General features: G+C 41.3%; 1 protein-coding gene across 1 annotated transcript in view; it reads left to right on the plus strand.

Annotated features, from left to right (window-relative positions):
- Positions 1–14,935: 14,935 nt before the first annotated feature.
- ZCCHC4 (zinc finger CCHC-type containing 4) overlaps positions 14,936–22,241 on the plus strand; it is a gene marked incomplete at its 5' end in the record, with an annotated part of 47,708 nt that continues 40,402 nt past the window's right edge. The window contains 3 exon segments of the mRNA XM_082838026.1: positions 14,936–15,062; positions 15,844–15,962; positions 16,746–16,828. Of these exon segments, the coding sequence (XP_082694152.1) occupies positions 14,936–15,062; positions 15,844–15,962; positions 16,746–16,828 (329 nt within the window).

A 22,241-nucleotide genomic window follows, 5' to 3' on the forward strand; every position in this document is an offset into this window, starting at 1 on the left:
AAAGACGTGTAAGCTCTCTATACCAACTATAAAAAGAGTATTGAGAATAATTCAAGATTTAAATAAATGGAGGGCAATACCATGCTTATGTATCAATAATGTTAGGATGTTGATGCACCCAAGTTTGTCCATAGTTTCAACACGATCAAATCCCATCAGAATTTTTTAAAAAATTGACAAGAGAGTCCACCTGCCGATGCAGGGGACACGGGTTCGTGCCCCGGTCCGGGAGGATCCCACATGCCACGGAGTGGCTGGGCCCGTGAGCCATGGCCGCTGAGCCTGTGCGTCCGGAGCCTGTGGCCCGCAATGGGAGAGGCCACAACAGTGAGAGGCCCGCGTACCGCAAAAAAAAAAAAAAAAAAAAAAAAAATTGACAAGCTAATTCTAAAATGTATATGGAAATGTTCTGGCCAACCTATGAGACAAGAGCAAAAGTTGGAGGACTTATACGCTACCTGGTCTCAGAACTTATAAAGGTACAGCAATCAAAACAGTGGTAATTGGGGTAAAGATAGACATAAGATCAAGGACACAGAAAAGAGAATCCAGAAATAAACCCTACATATATGGTAAACTGATTTTCAACAAAGGTGCCAAGGCATTTCAATAGAAAGGGAAGTCTTTTCAACAAATGATACTGTAATACACACACACACACACACAGTGAACTTTCACTTTCACCCCATACAGAGACCTAAGTATGAGAGCTAAAACTTATAGAAGAAAACAGGAGAAAATCTTAGTGACCTTGTTTTTATGGAGATTTCTTAGGGCACAAATGGCACAAACGGCACAAACCATTAAAGAAAAAATTGATAAATTGGTCTTCATCAAAACTAAAAACTGTTGCTCTTCAAAAGACACTTCAGAAAATAAAATTTCTAGTCACAAACTGGGAGAAAATATTTGACAAATATATCTGGTAAAGAATTGCAGAATATACAAAGAGATTGCACAACTCAAGAATAAGAAGTAAAATAACCCATTTAAGAAATGAACATAGGAGCAGGACAGGAATAAAGATGCAGACGTAGAGAATGGACTTGAAGACATGGGGAGGGGGAAAGGTAAGCTTGGACGAAGCGAGAGAGAGAGAGAGAGAGAGAGAGAGAGAGAGACATGGACATATATACACTAACAAATGTAAAATAGATAGCTAGTGGGAAGCAGCCGCATAGCACAGGGAGGTCAGCTCAGAGCTTTGTGTCCACCTAGAGGGGTGGGATAGGGAGGGTGGGAGGGAGACACAAAAGGGAGGAGATATGGGGATGTATGTATAGCTGATTCACTTTGTTATAAAGCAGCAACTAACACAACACTCTAATTATACTCCAATAAAAATGTTAAAAAAAAAAGAAATGAACAAAATATTTTACGGACACTTCACAAAATAAGATAAATGAATGGCCAATAAGCACATCAAAGGATGCTCAACATTACCACTAGGGAAATGCAAATAAAACCCACAATGAGTAGAGTTAAACTTACACCTATCGCACACCCAGCCATTCCTTTTCTTTTACCCACCCAAGAGAAATGAAAGCAAACGGCTACATAGAAATGTTCACAGCAACCTTTTTTGTAATACCCTAAATTGGGCACAACCCAAGTTCACCAACAAGTGCATGGATAAGCAAAAAATACATCCATACAATGAAAAGGAAAAGACTGTGTGCTAGGCTTCCCTGGTGGTGCAAGTGGTTGAGAGTCCGCCTGCCGATGCAGAGGACACGGGTTCGTGCGCCGGTCTGGGAAGATTCCACATGCCGCGGAGCGGCTGGGCCCATGAGCCATGGCCGCTGAGCCTGCGCGTCCGGAGCCTGTGCTCCGCAATGGGAGAGGCCACAACAGTGAGAGACCCGCGTACCGCAAAAAAAAAAAAAAAAAAAAAAAAAAAAAAGTCTGTGTGCTGATAAACCCAACAACATGGATGTATCTCAAAACGATTATGCTAACTGAAAGAAGCCAAACACAAAGAGAATGTACCATGGGGTTCCTTTTATATAAAATTTTCTAAAATAAAAACTAATCCATTGTTAAAACAGTCCAGTGATTGCTTGGGGACTGAGGTGGATTATTGGGCGGGGGGGTGGTTAACTAGGGTGGCATTGTAAACAATGCTTTGCATGGGGGTCTGAGGAAATTTCAAGGGATGATGGAAATACTTTGTGTCTTGAGTGTGGTTCTGATTGCACAGGTGAGTACATTTATCAAAGATCATCAAATTGCACAGCTCATTGTATGTAAAGTATTCTTCATGAAACAATAAACAATGAATTACCACTTCAAACCTATCAGATTCGGGCAAAAGTAAAAGCCTGACAGTTGGTAGAATCATTTTGGAGAGCAGTCTCTAGTAAGATTGAAGATGCAAGTACCTGGTAGTGTGTGCATTCAAGGAAACATATACAAGATTGGTCAATGCTATAGTGTTTACAGTACTGAAAAATTGAAAACAACCTGAATATTAGCAGGAAATGGATAAATTGTGGTATACCCATACAATAGAAGAGCACTAAAAATCAACTGTAGCCACATGTATTGAAATGTACACATAAACTTGAAAACGATGTTGAAGGAAAACAACACTAAGTTGCAAAAGTATTTACACATTTATGTAAATACAAAACAGTACTACAGTACTTTTTTATAGTTGCTTTTTGACATATGCATACATGTAAGTATATTAAAAAGTGGACGGGAATGTCCTTCTCCAGCTTCAGAATAGAGGTAAGGAGGTTATAGAAGCAGATGTAAAGGTTACCAAGTACACTTTAAGTATAAAATTTTATCTCTTTAAAAAGTATCTGAAGCAAATATGACCAGATGGCCACATTTGTTAAAATCTGGGTGGTAGGTGAGTTGTTATATGTTATTCTCTGTTATTTTCCGTATGCTTCAATTATTTCATTTTTTAAAATAAGCTTTTATACGGGAGCACATTTATGTGAATACTTTGTCACCTTTCTTAATTTGCTATGGCTGTCATGAAAAAATATCACAGAGTGGCTTTAAACAATGGAAATATATTTTGTCACAGTTCTGAAGGCTGGGAGTCCAAGATCAAGATGCCAGCAGGGTTTTCTGGTGAGGACTTTCTCCTGGCTTACAAATCGCTGCCTTATTGTGTCCTCACACGGCCTTTTCTTATTGCACTCACATCCTGAGGACACGGTTCTATTGAATTAGGGCCCACCTCATTTAACTGTAATTACCTCTTTAAAGGCTGTATCTCCAAATATAGTCACATGGGGGCTAGAGCTTCAGCATATGAATTGGGGGGAGGGGACACAATGCAGTCCATAGCACTACCCAAACTAAAAAACTGTTAGGCACCTCCATCTGCATTAGGCTCTCTGATTGCGGCCAGGCTCAGCCTCAACCTTGGCCACTGCTGCAGTCCCAGCCACCTCCTTAGTCATATCCTCAGTGGAACACTGAAATAATAAGAACACCCATCTGTAAATATTTTCTGAAGTGAAGTCTGAGAGGCTTTCTTCTTAATAATGTGTAGGACTTTTCAACCTGGATTTGTAATAATTATTTTTACAACTGAAATAAACGTCATGCTTACTGCCTCGCTCCTGGTTCTGTTCTGCATAGTTGTGAACCAGAACAGCTCCGTTTCTCAATCATGGCAGATACATGAATTTGCTTTAGCTTTTCTCATTTGCTAAAATCCCAACACCTGTATGGACAACAGTTTGTATGATAGAAGTCACTCACTGAATTCAACAAACATTTATGGGTACTCACTGTATGCCAGGTTCTCCAAAAGGCAGTAGGAAGACAGAAATCAGTAAAATACAGTTTCAGCTCTTGGATTCACTCTTCAGATACCGCTCAAAGGCAGAAGGAAAACCGGAAAATGGTGGTAGGTCTAAAATGAAGTATTTTTGAGAGAATAATGTCTTAATCTTTGATCGTGTGTGCACATCTCTACCTTTGCCTCTTAGACTGTAAATTCTTTGCCTACAGGGGAGGGAAATGAAATGCTTTGTAAACAAAATGCTTCACTGGCTTTGACCTGAGCTGTCAACATTTTTCTTATTTATTAATAGAAGCATATTTTCAATGTCTAGGCTTGTCTTGTGAAGAGCGTGGCTTTCATTCAACATCTCAATATATTTAATCCATTCTTTGGAGGTAAGGGAGTAGATAGTCCCCAAAGATGGCTGTCATCACTTCCTTCCCTCTTTGCAAGCGTGTACTTTTCCACCCATGAGGAAGTGGAATCTACCTCTCACCCATTTCTATCTGGGCTGGGCTTGCAACTTGCTTTAATCATCAGAATGTAACAAAAGTGCAGCTATGCCAGTTTGGGCTTAGTCTTTAAGAAGCCTGGCAGCCTCCACTCTCCCTGGGAAATCAGCTGCCATGTAAGAAGTCAAATGGGACTTCCCTGGCAGTCCAGTGGTTAAGACTCCATGCTTCCACTGCAAGGGGCATGGGTTTGATCCCTGGCCAGGGAGCTAAGATCCCGCACACCATGTGGCACGGCCAATAAAAAAAAAAAAGTCCAACTACCCAGAATCCGCCATGCTGTGAGGAAACCCAAGCTAGTCATGTAGAAAGAGTACAACGAAAGAGAGGAGAATAAGACCATTCTACTTACCATAACATCATCTCTCCTAGATAAACAAAAAATTCCTGTTATCTGTTATATAGACCGTATTCATATATCTTTAATTATTCACCAAATATATATTTTATAGCTAGGTTTCTTTGAATCGAGATCCAATCAAGTTGTATACATTGCATCTGTTGTTCTAGTTTTTAATCTAAAACAGTTCCTTCACTTTCCCCATGACATTAACTTTTGGGATATTCCCCATACTGGATCTGTCTCATTATTTCCTCTTAGCGTTCAACTTGATTCTCTATCCCCTGTATTTCCTATAAATTGGAAATGAGATCTAAAAGCTTGAATAGGTTCAGATTAAACATTTTTGGCAAGAATATTTCACAAACGATTCTGTGTACTTCATATTGCATTTAGATCAGGAGTTAGAAAAGAGAGATTTAATTTTTATCAACGAATTCATCATGTTAGGAGAGGAAATCCCAAAAAAGCCAGAGAGCTGTGGCAGCAGGAGCTCTTTTAACAAATCAGAACATATTCTTGTGTATGGAGTGTGGTTAGATTTCCTCCTACCCCCATTTCTTTGAAAACTTAATTCTTGTCCCATCTTTTTTTGTCAATGAGTTTTTCTTATTTAGCTCTCTTTTTTGATGATGATAATGATGATGATGATGAGTTGGTTTCCATCAAGCAAGTCTACTAATCTGTCATAATATCAAAAAAATATTGTCATGACTGGTAGTACTTAAGCATAAAATCTGAGGAACAAAATACATAACTTGGAACAAAGCCGTGTATGACTTCTGAGAGCTTTTATTCATTGCCGTGAGCTATCTTGCTTTTACTCAGTGTTTGTCATCTGAAGATCCCTAAATGTTAAGTGGGCCCATGGATTGAACTGTGAAAGTATATAACGAAAATACATTTATCTAACAAAGTGCGTTATTAATCAGCATCATCTTATTCAGTGAATTTTAACCTGCTTCAGATTCCATGTAAAGAGTTCTCTGAGAAAACAAATCCTTAAGCTTTGAAGTTTTTATTCTAAAGCCAAATAATACAATAGATTTAACTTTTGTCTTTTTGAAATACTGCAAACTTACTTATGTTCTAATATTGCGTATCTTCAATAAGTAGAAGATAGGCCACAATTCCCTTTTGGCTGAGTCTGAGATTGGAATAGACCTGTATTTAAGTCCCGGCTCTGCTCATGAGCTCCATGCCCCTGGGCAGATCTTACAATCTCCCAGACCAGCTTTCTCTCCACCTGTGAAATACACGAGCTAATGCTAACTTCAAAGTTTTGTAACAAAGATGACATATAATGTCATTTCATGTATTTTGTGAAAAGTGTGTACAAATTCTGTTATGGATTCAGTTTTTATCGGAGCAGCTGTCTGTGTGTGTTAGTGGTACTTTTGGATTTTGGGTTTTAGATGATGAAATAAAGCACACATCTGTGTTTATGGGTTTGGATTATTGCATAAAGTTTTAGATTGAATATCATCTTTCCTGGAGCATGGTGACAGATTTGGAACCAAAGCCTATTTTAAAGTTTTCTGTTGTGTGACACCCGGGGTTGATCTGGGGTTGAGAGGAAAAGGCACCTGAGGTCACTGGGTAATAGTGAGAGATTTGTCCGAACCTGACTCCCTGAGAAACTAAGCGACATTTCAAAAAGGTATTTGTGCAGAATCCTGACATCTGGTTCCAGCTGGTGAAATGCTAATCTGGCAGCCAGTGGCTGGTACCTCTCTGCAGGTCGCCTTGTGGGTTTTTTAAGACCTGAAAATGGAAAGCATGTGATATCAAAAAGAAGCAGCTAATCTACTCTGTATGCAAAGAGATGTGTTTATTTTTCCTTTGACTCCAGGAACCCTGGCTGCTCCTTACCTCTGGTTACACAATTCCCACCTGACTGTTAAGACTTCTGAAACTATTGAAGCTTTCAGAAACAGTAGAAAAATCAGGTAGCCTTGCCTTTCCCAGGAGTCAGAAAGTTGTGTAAACATTTAGGGCTGATCCCCCGGCTGCTGGAACTGGTTTAACCAGGTTCAGCGATGCTTGTGCCCAAACGCCTGTCAGGGTGAAATAAGACTGCCTTTAATCTCAGTGTGGCTTTGGGAACAATCCGGAAAACTACTCTACCCTTCAAGTGTTTGTTTTAAATTGCAGCACTTACAGGTAACTGTATTTCAACCAAGGCACCGGTTTAGACCAAGGTCGCCACTGCCCTGGCATAGTTTCTAAGCAATGTAACATTCAGCTACGCTTACTCTCCACGCTGTAGATGAGGAATTGGATATGCTTAATTCCCTGAATCTCTCGCTTAAATGCTGCTCAATTACTGGGACAACATCCCCCTTAATATGTTTTGAGGGCAAATATTAGTATCTTTATTTTAAAGTTTCGAAAGTCTGTGGCTCAGAGAGGTCAAGTTGTCATTGCTGACGTGGAAATTTGATATAATCTATAAAGGAATGCAGTAGAAAAAGCCTTTGAACGAAGAGACGGAAAGGTAGCAGAATATGCCACTTTGGTTTAAGGATGATTTGGAGCTGAAGGCAATTGAGAATCAGCAGATATAAGAAAAGCTCTTTGCCTTCCCCTTATTTGCCTAAATGCAGAACATAATTTGTAAAGATGCCCTCCTCCCCGCCACCTCCCCTCTCTGTCAAGAAGAACAGAAATAAATCACCATAGACAATTCTAGACCCTTATTTACCATTAGTTTCCCCATCTCCTCGCCTTCCCACAATTTGCCACCTGTAGGAGCTCAAAGTCCTTCTCATGTCATGTCTCTAAAAATATACTGTTCTTTTGTCAAGATGCTGTGTAAGCCTAGGTTCTAACGACCTCTTTGAGGTACTCACCTCTAAGTGCTCCCGTGTGTATGCTTGACACACGTGTTTATAAACGTCTGCTTGTTTTTTCTCTTATTAATCTGTTTTTTTGTTAGTTTAATTTGTAGGGCCTCAGCCAGAGAACCCAAGATGGGTAGGAGAAAGAGATTGTTTTACCTTCCCTACAAGATCAACTAGATTCTAGTGGAGGTTCTATTCATACTTTGGGGAGATTATTTGAGTTTCCCCTGTATGTATGTGTATGTGTATGTGTATATGTATATGTATGTGTGTGGGTGTGTTTACTTATTTAGTTAACTGTGCTACCACTTATAAAGTTCTTACTTTGCCATGTACTGTGTTTTTCATGCTGTGTAATCATCCTCTTTTTTTCTCCTCCAGATTTGCTCCCCGCTTTCCCCTTCTGCTCTATGCTCTGGGAGGCTGACCTTTATGGACGCCATCAAAAGGCACTTCTACATCTCATCTCTGCCTGTTGTTTTTTTTTCCCCAGTAGGAGACACTGACAGATGAAAGATCTGAGGGACAAAGGAGGAGACTGAGGCTGGATATTTATCCCCCCAGCTTCTTCCCTGTGGGCGTGTCATGGTTGGCTGAGGCCCTCTGCTGAAGGCCATCGCTCTGTAGGGCTGTTCCTTCCATATAATTATTCTCTTTGGGTTTCAAGTAACTTCCTTGGCCCTGTAGACCTGGGGTGGAAATAACTTCCTGCTAGTAATAGCCCTAAGGGAATGCACTTTCCCTGGGTAGTTTAACTTAACCCTGCCCCCAGCCTGGTAAACAGCCCCCTTATGAAGCTTCCTTCAATTACCCTACGTGAATGTGCCGTCTGTTCCCTGCCAGGATCCTGAATGTCACACATGTGCGTTCATTTCATTCTTTCCGCAACCCAGAAGCCACGTGTATTATTACACATAGTACACCTGAGAAAGGCTCAGAGATGTGAAGCAACTTGCCTGAAGTGACGTAATCTGTGAAGGGTAGAGCAGGATTCAAAGTGGGGGCGTGTATGGCCCAGCTACCCCCCTCATCAGGCTGAGCTGTACTGGATTACCTCTGTGGTCCCAACCTTTTCCCCTTGTCCTCTTCTCGTAAAAAATACTTTGCCGACCCTCTTGACCCTCTTAAAATGAAATTCATAGATAATTTAATCTAACTAAACAACTAATTTCAAATAAAATACACAAAATATTTTAAATGTATGTATTTATCTTTGGTGGTGTTGGGTCTCTGTTGATGCACTCAGGATTCCTCTAGCTTGCGGTTGGCCCACGGTGCGGGGGGCTCAGGCGGAGTGGTAGGGCTCACATCGTGGGTGGAGGGGCAACAGTTCTTCTCATGATAATGGCAGAGGCGCAGAGGGCAAGTCTCACTGCACAGCACATTTCAGTCTTGCCTGACTCTCCCACTTCGCCAAAGCAGGCCACACGCAAGCCCAAAATCAAGGGGTGGAAAAGTACAAGTACACTCTTCCCGTGGAGGTGGAGGGCAGAGTGGATATTTTTGAGCAAAATCTAATCCACCTCAGTGATTTACACAAATATCCTAATTTAGCTCTGATTTCAAAATGTCATACATATTATAGTGAAATTGTCAGGTGCACATACTTTCTTATAATGAATACACTTATAATACATTTATAATACACTTATAATACATTCTTATAATGAATACACTTAGATTCAAGATAAGTAAGACAAAACTGAATTTTTCTTTATGTATGACATTTTGAAATCAGAGCTAAATTAGGATATTTGTGTAAAATCACTGAGGTGGATTAGATTTTGCTCAAAAATATCCACTCTGCCCTCCACCTCCACGGGAAGAGTGTACTTGTACTTTTCCACCCCTTGATTTTGGGCTTGCCAGTGTGGCCTGCTTTGGCCGAGTGGGAGAGTCAGGCAAGACTGAAATAAGGCGTGAAATGTGCTGTGCAGTGAGACTTGCCCTCTTGCGCCTCTGCCATTATCATGAGAAGAACTGCTCCCAGGTGTCTGCTGCCCCTCCAGCCCGGGCCCACGATGAGACACAGTGAGCAGGCCTGAGCCCAACCCAAGCTGGGAGCAGGCTCAGCTGACCAAGTGTGAAGCAGGACCACTCCGCTGAGCCCAGCCACGCCAGCCAACCGCCAGCTAACCCACTCCGCTGAGCCCAGCCACGCCAGCCAACCGCCAGCTAACCCACGATGTATGCGAGAGAATGACTTGTTTTAAGCCACTATGTTTTAGAATAGCTTATTAGACAGAAATTGCTGACAGACAAGCAATGAAGGTAACAGCTTTAAAGGCAGATACAGATGGGGTGTACTGGGAATTCGGATTACATGAGCCATGTTGTTGTTGATCATGTGAGTTTTCCACAGTGGTGAAGAATTTTTTTTTTCTGGACAAAGCAAAGTATAATTGCCCCCTGATATACACAGTTGTTGCATTCCTGGCATATTCAGATATATTAAAACTGTAAGAAACTACTTTGTGTTTGTGTAAATTAAAGTTGGCGTGTAGGTTCAAATAACTATAAACAGGTTACTCACCTACATAAGTGTCTTTCCAGACTCTAGAGGAAGTTGTGCAGGATTGAGAGTAGTTAGTTCTTCATGGCACAGGACTGTCCTAACCATTACAGATCTTTTAGCACAGCCCCTGCCCTCCACATTCCAGTAGCATCCCCCAATCACTGTCACAACCAAAAACACCTCCTGGCATTTCTAAAATGTGCCCCCTAGGAGGTGGCACAGCCCTTGCTGGAATCACTAGATGAGATGACACAACGGTTCCTTCCAACTCAAACATCCTCAGATTTTTAAAGTCTGATTTTAGTTGTCATTTAATCAGTAATATGTATTAAAAGTCTCTTATGCGCTAGCACTGTGGATATAAGGATAATATATGATCATTGATCTCAAAGGGCTTACAGGGTAAAGGGTGGCACAAGCCAGCAATCAGGCAATTAATAATGTAGAGTGATCATCAATACTACTGATGTACATTCAGGATGCTACAGGAGGACATAAGAGGAGCATCTAACCTAACCTTGGGGCTCAGGGAAGGCTCTCCCAGAGGAGGTGATGTCTAAGCAATCATGAGAGCGGACCAGGTGTTAACCAAGCAAACAGGAATAAGAGGTGAACAGATGAAGAGCAGGCAGCATGCTCTTTCCCTGAAGCAAGGACTAGGGTGGCCTATCTGCTGCAGAGGTTGCTGAAGGAGCATATGAGCCTTGGAGTTGGAGGGATCATGGTTCAAATCCTGCCTCATCTCTAACCCTGAGCCATTATAATAACTCCTCACTACGTTCCAGGCACTTTGGTAAGTGTACTACATGAATCAGCTCTTTTTATCCTCCCAACAGTACCTCATCCCTCTGTATACAGAATGAGAAACTGAGGCAAAGAAAGGTTAAGTAACTTGCCTAACCTAGCAAGTGGTGGAGTGGAATTAGAACCAAGACCAACTGACTGCAGAGCCAACTTTCCTCACGGTTGCCCTACACAGCCCAACCTCCGATCCTGTTTCCTCATCTGTAAAGTGTACCTAATAGTATAGCTCCTGCGAGTTGATATATAAATGAAACATTTATATATTTAAGCACCAGGCATGGTGGCAGAATATTTTTTTTAAATAGCTATTCAGATTGTAATCCTTCCATTTTCAAAGGAGGAGCATTATAATCTGGAGAGCGTATAGTACATGATTTTAGTTACAAATAACATTTTTGAAACCTGAAGTGCCATTACAAAAAAAAACCCTATTTTAACATTAAGTTTGATTATGTATCAGGGAAAACACAATAAACAAGTGGCTTAAACAGACAAGAATTTATTGTCACCTAAAAGGAGTTGAGTTTGATAGTCCAGTTTCTCCTATTTGGACCTCAGGGTCCAAAAATGACTGCTGGAGCTTCCATCACTGTATCTGCATTCCACCAGCAGGGAGGAGTAGGGGGAAAAAATAAGGAGATAAACCTCCCAGCTGAGTTGCTTCCCTTAAGAAGGACTCCTACTTAGTCTGGGCTTGGGACTGACAGATGGCAGGGTACAATAGCCCCCATCCCCCGCCAAAGGAGGAAACTCCACGGTGCCGTCATGCACCATAGCTCCCTGTGCATCAGGCTGAAGCTGGACTCTGCCTCACTTCTACCCCTGCCTTCTCCTGCTTCTCTCACTTCCTTACAGGTTTCTCCTTCAAAAAGTCACTTGCACAAGAATCTCCATCCTGGGCTCTGCTTCTAGGAACCCCACAGTATGCTCTTTTTCAGCCAAAATCTGCCTCTCATAATTTCACCCAGGTTCTACCGTGCTGAGTAATCCAGAATAAATGGAATTCTCTTCCATAGAGTAGCACTTTTATAGGTTGGAACATAGCTGTAAAAGAGGAATGTAATAATATGTACATATCATTTGGCTGTTGACAAAGAGCTCTTGTGTTCATTTTCTCATGTACTCAAACACTCCCTCTCCTTGACGGTAGATAGTACTATTTTTTTTTAATTCATTTTTGGCTGCGTTGGGTCTTTGTTGCTGCGCGCCAGCTTTCTCTAGTTGTGGCGAATGGGGGCTACTCTTCGTTGTGGTGCGCGGGCTTCTTATTGCGGCGCACGGGCTTTAGGCAGGCCGGCTTCAGTAGTTGTGGTGCACGGGCTTGGTTACTCTGCGGCATGTGGGATCTTCCTGGACCAGGGCTCAAACCTGTGTCGCCTGCACTGGCAGGCAGATTCTTAACCACTGCGCCACCAGGGAAGCCCAACAGTGCTATTTTTACAGACGAGGAACCTGAAGCTTAGATAGTGACTTCTCCAGGGTCACCTGGAAAGTAAACGGTGGGGCTCTGAGCAAAAAGGTCTCAAGACCAAGCCTCAGACAAGGTGCGTTAGTTTCCTAGGGCTGCTGTGACACAGTGCCACAAGCCAGGTGACTTCAAACAACAGAAGTGTCTTCTCCTACAGCTCTGGAGGCTGGCTGTCCAAAATCAAGGGGTCAGCAGGGCCATGTTCCCTCCAAAGTCTCTAGGGGAGGAGGAGCCTTTCTTGCTTCTTCCTAGATTCTAGTGGCCCCAGGCATTCCTTGGCTTGTGCCAGCATAACCCCAATCTCTGTCCACCTCTGTCCTCACGTGGCCTTCTTCTCTATGTCCTCTCCCCTTCTTATAAGGACATTCTCATTGGATTTAGGGCTCACCCTAATCCAGTATGACCTCATCTTTATCATTAACTAATTACATCTGCAAAGACCCTATTTCCAAATAAGGTCACATTCAAGGTTCTGACCGGACATGGATCTCTGGGGGACACTATTCAGCCCACTACCCACAGGATTTTAACCTTCAGAAGATTTATTTATCTCCAGGTTTCATTTGTATGTGTAGACAAGGAACGGTCACTTTCACGCACATAAATCATGCTCTTTTTTTTTTTTTTTTTTTTTTTTTAATCATGCTCTTTTTTGCACCTCGCTCCTGGCTGTCTCACTAGAGGGACATATGCAGGCAGGAAGGAACGTGGAGGGCCAGTCCCTTCAGCGCGCTGATGGTATGCCCGCCGGGGTCCATGTCCTCTGGTCTGCATTGGCTTCTAAAAGGCCTCCTCCATAAGGACTGCTGTCTGTCGTGTCCTGGGATGCACGCCAAGCCCGACACATCAGAAATGACCAGTGAATCTCAGTAGCTTATTGAAAGGTGTCCTTACTTTCGGGGTGTTTGGTTCAGCAGGGTTGTTGCTGTTTTTCAAAGATGTGTGGAAGGCTACACAAAGCCCCTCTGTGTCCAAGTCCTTCCCCAACCAAGTTGTTACAGTTAAGGCTTTTCAGAGGTGGGGAGAGGTCTGCTCTCAGAATTTAAAGCAGAGGTCAGAAGTCAAGGGGCATAATGAGTGTCTTAGTCAGTGCAGGCTGCTATGACAAGATTCTGTAGACTGGGTGTATTAAATATCAGACATTTATTTCTCACAGTGCTGGAGGCTGAGAAGTCCAAGATCAAGGTGCCAGAAGATTCAGTTCCTGGTGAGGATACTGTTCCTTGCTTGTGGATGGCCCCCTTCTTACTGTGTCCTCCCTCACATGGCAGAGAGAGAGAGAGAGAGAAAGAGAGAGAGAGAGAGAGAGAGAGAGAGAGAGAGAGAGAGAGAGAGAGAGAGAGAGGGAGAGGGAGAGGGAGAGCATGCACATTCTGGTGTCTCTTCTTATGAGGGCACTAATCCCATTTTGGGAGCCTACCTTCATGCCTTCATTTAAACCTAATTATCTTCCAAAGATCCCACCTGTAATACCATCACATTGTGGGGCAGGGCTTCAACATATGAACTTTGAGGGGGACACTATTCAGTCCATAGAAGTGACCCTTTCAGCAGGGGAGTCAGGATCCAGAACAAGAGAGCAGAGACTGACATGGTAAAGTCTTTTGTAGGATTCCTTTCTTGTCACCCCTGACAGTTTTCCCCTTAAAGAGAAGTAGGTCTGTGTGCTGATTTTTGGGCAGCAAGGCACAAGGCAGCTGAGGAGACTGGGTTCCACTGCAAGGGCCAGAAGGGACAGATTGGATGGAGGGGAGCATAGCAGGCAGACTGACAGGGATCGTAGCAGGGAGAATGGAGAGCAGGGTTAGCTGGTCTTGACTGGAAAAGGGAATCCAGGCATATTAATGAACAAATATATCCATCCAATATTGTGCTGTGACCACAGAACATTAGTGGACATTCTTGGTTGTGATAGATAGAACCAACCTCATCTCAAACTGTCTTAAGCAGACAGAGGAGTTTGTGACTCATGTAACTGGAAACTTCAGGCATGGTTGGATCTAGGTGCTCACATGGTATCATCATACATTCCTACCTCCTAGTTTTGCTTCCTCCTTATTGCCTTCTTGCTGAGGCAGGTGCTCCTTAAGTGGTGGGAAACAGTACCACCAGACACTTGGTTGTCCCAGTGAAGAGTGCTTTTGTGATAGACTGTGTCATTGGCTCCAATTTTTCACCCCTTTCTGACCTATGCCCTTTGCCATGTAACTCTGCAGTGTTTGACCATATGACTTGCTTGAGCCAAAAGAATGAGGTAGAAGTGACAGTGGCAGCTCCGAGCCTAGGCCTTAAGAACCTTGTCTGTTTCTCCTAGTTCTGTTGTGCTTCTGCCATTCCCATGAAAGAAATGTGCCCAGGCTGGTTACAGCAGGAGGACGAGAGACACATGGAGCAGAGCTGAGTTACTCTTGCCAAGGTGAACCTAGATCAGCCGGTCACTAGACACATGACTTAGCTCAGGTAAGATTAGAGAGCTGAACCCCTCAGATACATGAGAAATCACTGAGATGACAACATGGATCTTACGGCTTCTTTCTCAGACGTTCCAGCAGAAGTTGGGTTTCGGGGCGTGACCTCTGCCCCAGTGGCCGAAGCTCCTCCTAGGCGAGCGGGGGCGCTCTGAGTCACGGCGGGTCATGGCGGCGCTCTTTCTCAGCCTCTTTGGTTCGGACTGAGGCTTTCGGGACGGCGGCGGGAAGATGGCGGCCCCCAGGGAGCGGCTTGGAACCGTAGAGGCAGAGGGGAGCTCGGGTCGCCAGGGGAACTCGGGAGTCGAGGTGGTGGTTTCCTCCGATCCCGCCCCGCCCGCCCCGCTGTGCCCTCACGGTGGGTCCGCGTCTGGGCTGAGCCTCGCTGTCGGGAGCCAAGGGGCGTGGGTGAGCCTGAACGTGCCGTGGGCTTTTAGGGCTCTCGGATTCAGATCCCCTTCTCTCTCTCCCACCGAGTGTGATATCTAGAAAACGCTCCTTCCTCGGGAAGTTGTGGTTTTCCACTTGCTTAAGAAACCGTCATAGAAAGTCCCCACTGTTGTGGTTTTGGCTTTACGGCTGTTACATGTTTTTTGAAGGGATGAGGCAGAGGCTAGGCAAAAAGGATGTGTGTTATTGAGTAATTCCCGTTGCCAAGTACTTGAAGATTTCATTTGTTATTTTACTGTCTTTTCCATTAAAATTAAAAAACCGTTAGGGAGCACGATAGAATGAATTCTTGCTTAACTAGACCCAGTTTTTCTTGCGGGGAGAGAGTGCGTCCAACTCTAAAAGCTCAGATTTTCACTGAAAGGATAACTGAGCGGAGGTGGCAGAGTGCTCAGTTGTTTGCACTCCGTCTTTGTTGTTGTGTCAGGACCCAGGCCGTTCACCATGTGGACTGCAACTGTACTGACAATAGCATTTTCCTTCTGGAGAGACCAGTTTTCAAAATTTATTTCTTAAGTAGTCTTTGCCTGAATGTTGTGACTTTGGGGGAAAAAATTATTAAACAGAGTAGTGCATTTAATTGTGACAAATTGTGCGTAAAACTGAAACAGGTTTTATTTAAAGGCGATGAAAACTAGGAACTTGAGGTAGATGACTGTTTGACTTATTTTTTCCTATTCTGGAACTAGGACCCACTCTTCTGTTTGTAAAGGTGAACCAAGGGAAAGAAGAAACGCGGAGGTTTTATGCCTGCTCAGCTTGTAGAGATAGAAAAGATTGTAATTTTTTTCAATGGGAAGATGAAAAGGTATATCAACTTTTTGGATATATGTATATATATATTTTTAATTGTTGATGTCTGTGACATTTCACTGAGAATGTATGAGACAAATCTCTTGAGATGAAGATACCATGTTTTTTGGTGTGAGAGACTGGAGTTTATATTTACTCTGAACTTACTCTGATTACTGATGTCTTAAACTACTGTCTCAAAGTCCGAGTTCCCTTTAAGGCTTTCTGAGGTGTTAGCATTGGTTTTGCCAATATAGATTTCTCCCTAAAGAGTGCAGGTCATTACCATTCCAGGAAGTGCTTTAGAAAAACACTTTTTGGGAAGCATTTGCATTGACCATCCCTTATTCCGCTACTGGATGACTGATGAAGGCACTTAGAGATGCAGTTATGAGCTTGGAATTCTCTTGGACTCAGCTCCAGTTAAAGTTTCTGAAAGTTTTTTTTCAGGCGGACTCTCAACCGCTGCGCCACCGGGGAAGCCCTGAAAGTTTTGACTAGAAAGCTTTCAGCTTTGTTAGGTTTGTTGGAAAACAGTCTGTATGCCACTGTTCTGTAGACTCGTTAAGATCACTGTGTGTGAATTAATCCCTCAGTGCTTTAATATGTTGGTTATTGTTTCAAACTGCTCTAGAATTTTCCCAGGTTAATGTGTTTTGTTTTCCCATGGAATGAATGCTTGTTTAGAGCTTAGAGTTGCTCGAATTTCTGGCCTCTTGATGGCAGAATGCGATACCAGTTTTTCTAGGATAGTAGCAAGTTTGATGGTTTATTAAGTTTATTTTGTACTCTGTTTCAGTTGTCAGGAGCCAGACTGGCTGCCCGAGAAGCTCATAACCGAAAATGTCAGCCTCCTTTATCCCGTTCGCAGTGTGTGGAAAGGTACTGATGCTGTGTCATTTTCATTTATTATCCTATTGTTTTCTTCCCTCAGTGCCTTTAAGTTTACTTTCAGTAATTAATTTCTTTTTATCGTGGTAAAATATATATATAAGATAACATTTGCCAATTCAGTGACATTAATTACATTAACAGTGTTGTGCAGCTATCACCACTATCTGTTTCCAAACTTTTTCATCACCCCAAACAAATTCTGTCACCAGTAAGCAATAACTCCCCATTCCACCTTTCTGCCATCCCTGGTAACCTCTAATCTACTTTTTGTCTCTATGATTTGACCATTCTGGGTACCTCAGATAAGCGGAATCATCAATATTTGTCCTTTTGTGTCTGGCTTATTTCACTTAGTGTTGTGTTTTCAAGGCTCATCCATGTTGTAGCATGTATCAGAACTTCATCCTTTTTATGGCTGAATGATATTCCTTTGTATCCATGTACCACATCTTTTTATTTTTATAAATTTATTTATTTATTCATTTATTTTTTGGCTGCATTGGGTCTTCGTTGCTGCGTGCGGGCTTTCTCTAGTTGCGGTGCACAGGCTCTAGGCGCGGGGGCTCAGTAGTTGTGGCTTGCGGACTCTAGAGCGCAGGCTCAGTAGTTGTGGCACATGGGCTTAGTTGCTCTGTGGCATGTGGTATCTTCCAGGACCAGGGCTCGAACCTCTGTCCCCTGCATTGGCAGGCAGTTTCTTAACTACTGTGCCACCAGGGAAGTCCCTGTACCACATCTTGTTTATCCATTCATCCATCAGTGGACACTCAGATGTTTCCACCTTTTGGCTATTGTGAATAATACTCAACACATGTTGGTGTATAGGTATCTGTTTGAGCCCCTGTTTTCATTTCTTTTGCATATATACCTAGGAGTGGAATTACTGGATAATATGATAATACTATGCTTTGTTTTTTGAGGAACTGCCAACCTGTTTTCTTCAGTGGCTGCACCATTTAACATCCCCATCAGCAATGTATGAGGGTTCCAATTTTTCTATGTCCTTGCCAACACATATCATCTTCTGTTTTTTTGATTATAGCCATCCTAGCAGTTGTGAAGTGGTATGTCATTGTAGTTTTGATTTTCATTTCCCTCATTATTAATGATGTTGACCATCTTTTCATATGCTTTTTGGCCATTTGTATATTTTCTTGGAGAAATGTCTCTTCAAGTCCTTTGTCCATTTTTAATAAGGTCATTTGTCTTTTTGTAGTTGAGCTGCAGGAGTTCTTTATATGTTCTAGATATTACACTGTTATCAGATGATTTGAAAATATTTTCTCTCATTCTGTAGATTGTCTTTTCACTTTCTCAATGATGTCCTTTGATACACAAGAGTTTTTAACTTTGATGAAGTCCAGCTTTCAATTTTGTTGTTGTTGTTCTTGTGCTTTTGGTATCATAGCTGAGAATCCATTGTCAAATCCAATCTCATGAAGAGTTACTGTAATGTTCCTTTTTGAAATACTAAACCAAACAAACAAAAAAAACTTTTAAAAGCTGTCAACATCTGTTTTTAAAAATCTTCATTTTTAAAAATTATTTATTTATTTATTTAATTTTTTTTTTTGCGGTATGCGGGTCTCTCACTGTTGTGGCCTCTTGCGTTGCGGAGCACAGGCTCCGGACGCGCAGGCTCAGCGGCCATGGCTCACGGGCCCAGCTGCTCCGCGGCATGTGGGATCTTCCCGGACCGGGGCACGAGCTCGTGTCCCCTGCATCGGCAGGCGGATTCTCAACCACTGTGCCACCAGGGAAGCCTAGATATGGACCATTTTTAAAGTCTTTATTGAATTTGTTACAGTATTGCTTCTGTTTTATGTTTTGGTTTTTTGTCTGTGAGGCATGTGGGATCTTAGCTCCCTGACCAGGGGTTGAACCTGCACCCCCTGCATTGGAAGGCGAAGTCTTAACCACTGGATTGCCAGGGAAGTCCCTAAAAATCTGCATTTTTAAAATGTTTTATTGGGTGAACTGGAATTGAGTCATAGATTTAATTTTTTGGCAAACTTGTGAAAAGAATTCATCCCTCTCCTTTGTTATAGGCGTTGTGTTTTGTGTGCTGGGAGAGACTTCTTAAGAAGCCTCTGTCTGGGTTGCTGATGACAAATAGGTTTTCACTCTCATGATAACTCCTGCTGGTTACCTGGGCTGCTGTGTTTAGAAGGATTCTGAGGTCATATCTAGGCTAAGTGTAAAGGAATATTGGGATCTGTTAAAAATGTCTTTTTGAGCTTCTTAGTAGCTTTTAAAGTCCTTTGATAGGGGAAGCTTTTCTTGAGATAACTTGATTGCCCCTTAACTGCAGTACTTAATCAGTGATTAAGTCTACTTAATTTATGGGAATTAAATCAACAACAAAAAATGTTGAAAAAGGAATTAATGTAAACTGAGCACCACTGAGCTAGGCACTATGCGAGGTGTTTTCCGTGATATATTGTTTAAATCCTGCCAAGGTGGTTTACTTAGATGAGAAAATTGAGTACTTGGAGAAGTTAAGTAACTTCATCAACTTCATACTATTAGAATGAATGAGCAGTGACTCAAACGTATGTCTCCCAGATTCTAAAACAGTATTTTTAAGCATATAAGCAGATAGTAATTAATATATTATGTGTAGTGATTTAATTTAAGGAGATATAAAACAAAGAGTTATATAGAGATATATTATTATGAGATTATTATAATGAGATAGAATATCGAAGATGCGGAAAGTAGAAAAATATCACTATTGGTTTCTCCCTTTGAACCCATCACCTTGGTCATTTTGTAGTCTTCCTTCTGGCCTTTTTCCTATGCAAAGTTTTGTTGTACAAGATTGTGGTCATAATGTGGACATAGTTTTGTACTCTGCCGTATCACTTTTAGCTGATAAGCATGTACTTCATATTATTACATAAGGATATTGGTGATGCAGTTACACTCTATAAGAAAATTTAGATGATCTTCTTTCCTTGCGTAATAAGATTTTAGTCTGGAGCTAAACCACTGTGCAAGACTTTGTACTACCAGAGTGTGGTTTTTGATACTGAAGAATTTTTGAAATTCACATTTCATGTTAGTTAGAATTTAAAAACACTGGCTAGACTATGGAATATTAAAGAATTTTCAAAAGGTTATTTCTTGGGGGCCATAATTTCATCTGTTATTTAGTGCTGATTCTTGAGAGCATGTCTTAATAAAGTCATTTTCAACATCCTAAATCATCTGGGACCCAAAACCTCAGATTTTGTTGTCCAAGCCTCCATCCATTCCATCCATCCAGTCATTTATTCATTCTTTGTTGAGGGTTCAGAAAGAACTTAAAATGCTAGTAATGGAGTTGAGATATATTTAAACATAATACAGTGCAAAAGAAGAATGTTTTGTGTTGACAGTATTCATAGAAAAGATTGAGTACTCTGGAAGGTCAGAAGCTTTACAGCTAACTCGTGCCTTAGCTGATCAATTCAGTTTAAGGATATAGTATTCGAACAGGTTTTGGAGGATGGGTAAAAGTTTTTGCTTTTGAAATGTAATATCACTGATTTCACTGGATCACTTTATAATTGATGCTCTTATGCTTTCTTACATGCTTTCGACAAGAGTGAAAAGTTTGAAATCAGTCATTTCTCAAAATTAAAAATTTTGCCTTTTTAGAACCAAAGGCTTACTAAATTACCTCTTCTGTGTTATTAATTACTCTCTTAGTGTGTCTTCAGCTTGAGACTGGCAGATTATTCTTGTGTGTAAATGGATGTAAGGATGACGTACTGTTACTTGAGATTATAATTATTTTCTAATTTAACTTTATACAACTCATTTATGTTATCTTATTAAATAACTACTATATTTGAAAGTGTTAAAATGCATTAAAACATTATACCTATTCTATAAAGCAAACTTTTTATCTGTTACTGTGACATAGCAATAGCTTTTCATTGACTGATTTAGTTTTGAAATTATTAGAAAGGATTAATGGTAGCTATTGAGATAAATTGACCTTTCTTACTTGATTTTTATTATGGAACTGGCAGTGCTGCACAGACTTCTAGGTTCTACAGAATAGGATTTGATATTCATTTTTCTAATTTCAACCATGCTTTATATTTCATATGTGTTCAGTTGACAGATTTATACTTTGTGTCTGAGACTTGACTTTCCTTATAGTTTTTAGCTGCCTGTCATGCCCTGAAATGTGCTATTCTATTATGTAGTATGTTGACATCTTTATCGTGACTGCTGAAGTCTTAGGGAGGATATATTTTAATGCTAAAATCAGCATTAATTTATGTGCATCCCGGTAGTTTTGTTTAGTTGATATTTCATTCGGTTATGTTTTTTTCAGAGCTCATTTAAACTCAGATTTTCAAGGTCTGCTATTAGGGAAATGCCATAAACATAATTTGTCTACTCCTGGAAAGTCAAATGGAACATCAAATGGAGATCAATAAAAATGACATTTCAAAATGCTAGCCTGCAATTTGTGAGTCATGCTGAGCCATGCAGCAGAATGAATTTCTTCTCCCCCCTGGGTATGTGTAGTAAGTACAAATGAGGAAGGAGCACGGGGTAATCCTTAGTTCCTGAGAGTCTCAAGTTCTTCCTACCAAACTTAAGAAAAACCCCTTGTGTCTGAATGTTATGTTTAAAGCCATACAGTTGAATGATAATGACATAATTTTGAATAGAAATATGCGCAAGATCTCAGTTGATCTTTTGTCAAGAGAAGGTTAATAAACTAGCAATGGAAGCTTTCTGAAGGACAGTTTTGACCAGGCACAAAATACATCAGTGGAGGTTCATTTAACATTGTTCTTTTTTTCCTTCATTTAAAAATAATTAAACTTAGTGCCTTAAGATAGTCCCATGTAGTGAGTGAATTGCCACACTAGCCCCTCGCTTTGAACTTTCATCTCTTCCTGGTGATTTTGCAGCTTCTGCTGCCTTCAGTTGGCTTCACTTGGTGTGTGATAGGCAGTCCTTTTGACCATATTTGAGTAGCAGAAGCTGGCACAGCGTTATCTATTTGGGGAGCTTCCTTTCTCCTTTTTCCTATAAAGCCCTTGATTGTTTTCATCATTCATTCAATGACAACTATTTACTTCTCTAATATCACAAGTGTGCTTCTGCTCCATTTCTCTGTTTTGGTCCCTGAGTGCATGTACAATAACTTTCTGTTTTGGGACTGAGTCATAGGATAATAGCAGTGATACAGTCTGGCTGATGGCAGTTGTAAATCATGTCTCAATATCCTAGATGCTAAAATGTGAAAATGTTTGCATCTTAGAAGTGATTGGATTTTGCTTTGTGATCCAATCTGACAGGCTTTCTTTTTTTTTTTAATTAATTAATTAATTTGTTTTATTTTTGGCTGCATTGGGTCTTTGTTGCTGTGCGTAGGCTTTTCTCTAATTGC

Source organism: Leucopleurus acutus, assembly GCF_964270905.1.
Source record: "Leucopleurus acutus genome assembly, chromosome: 4".
NCBI classification, from domain to species: Eukaryota; Metazoa; Chordata; class Mammalia; order Artiodactyla; family Delphinidae; genus Leucopleurus; species Leucopleurus acutus.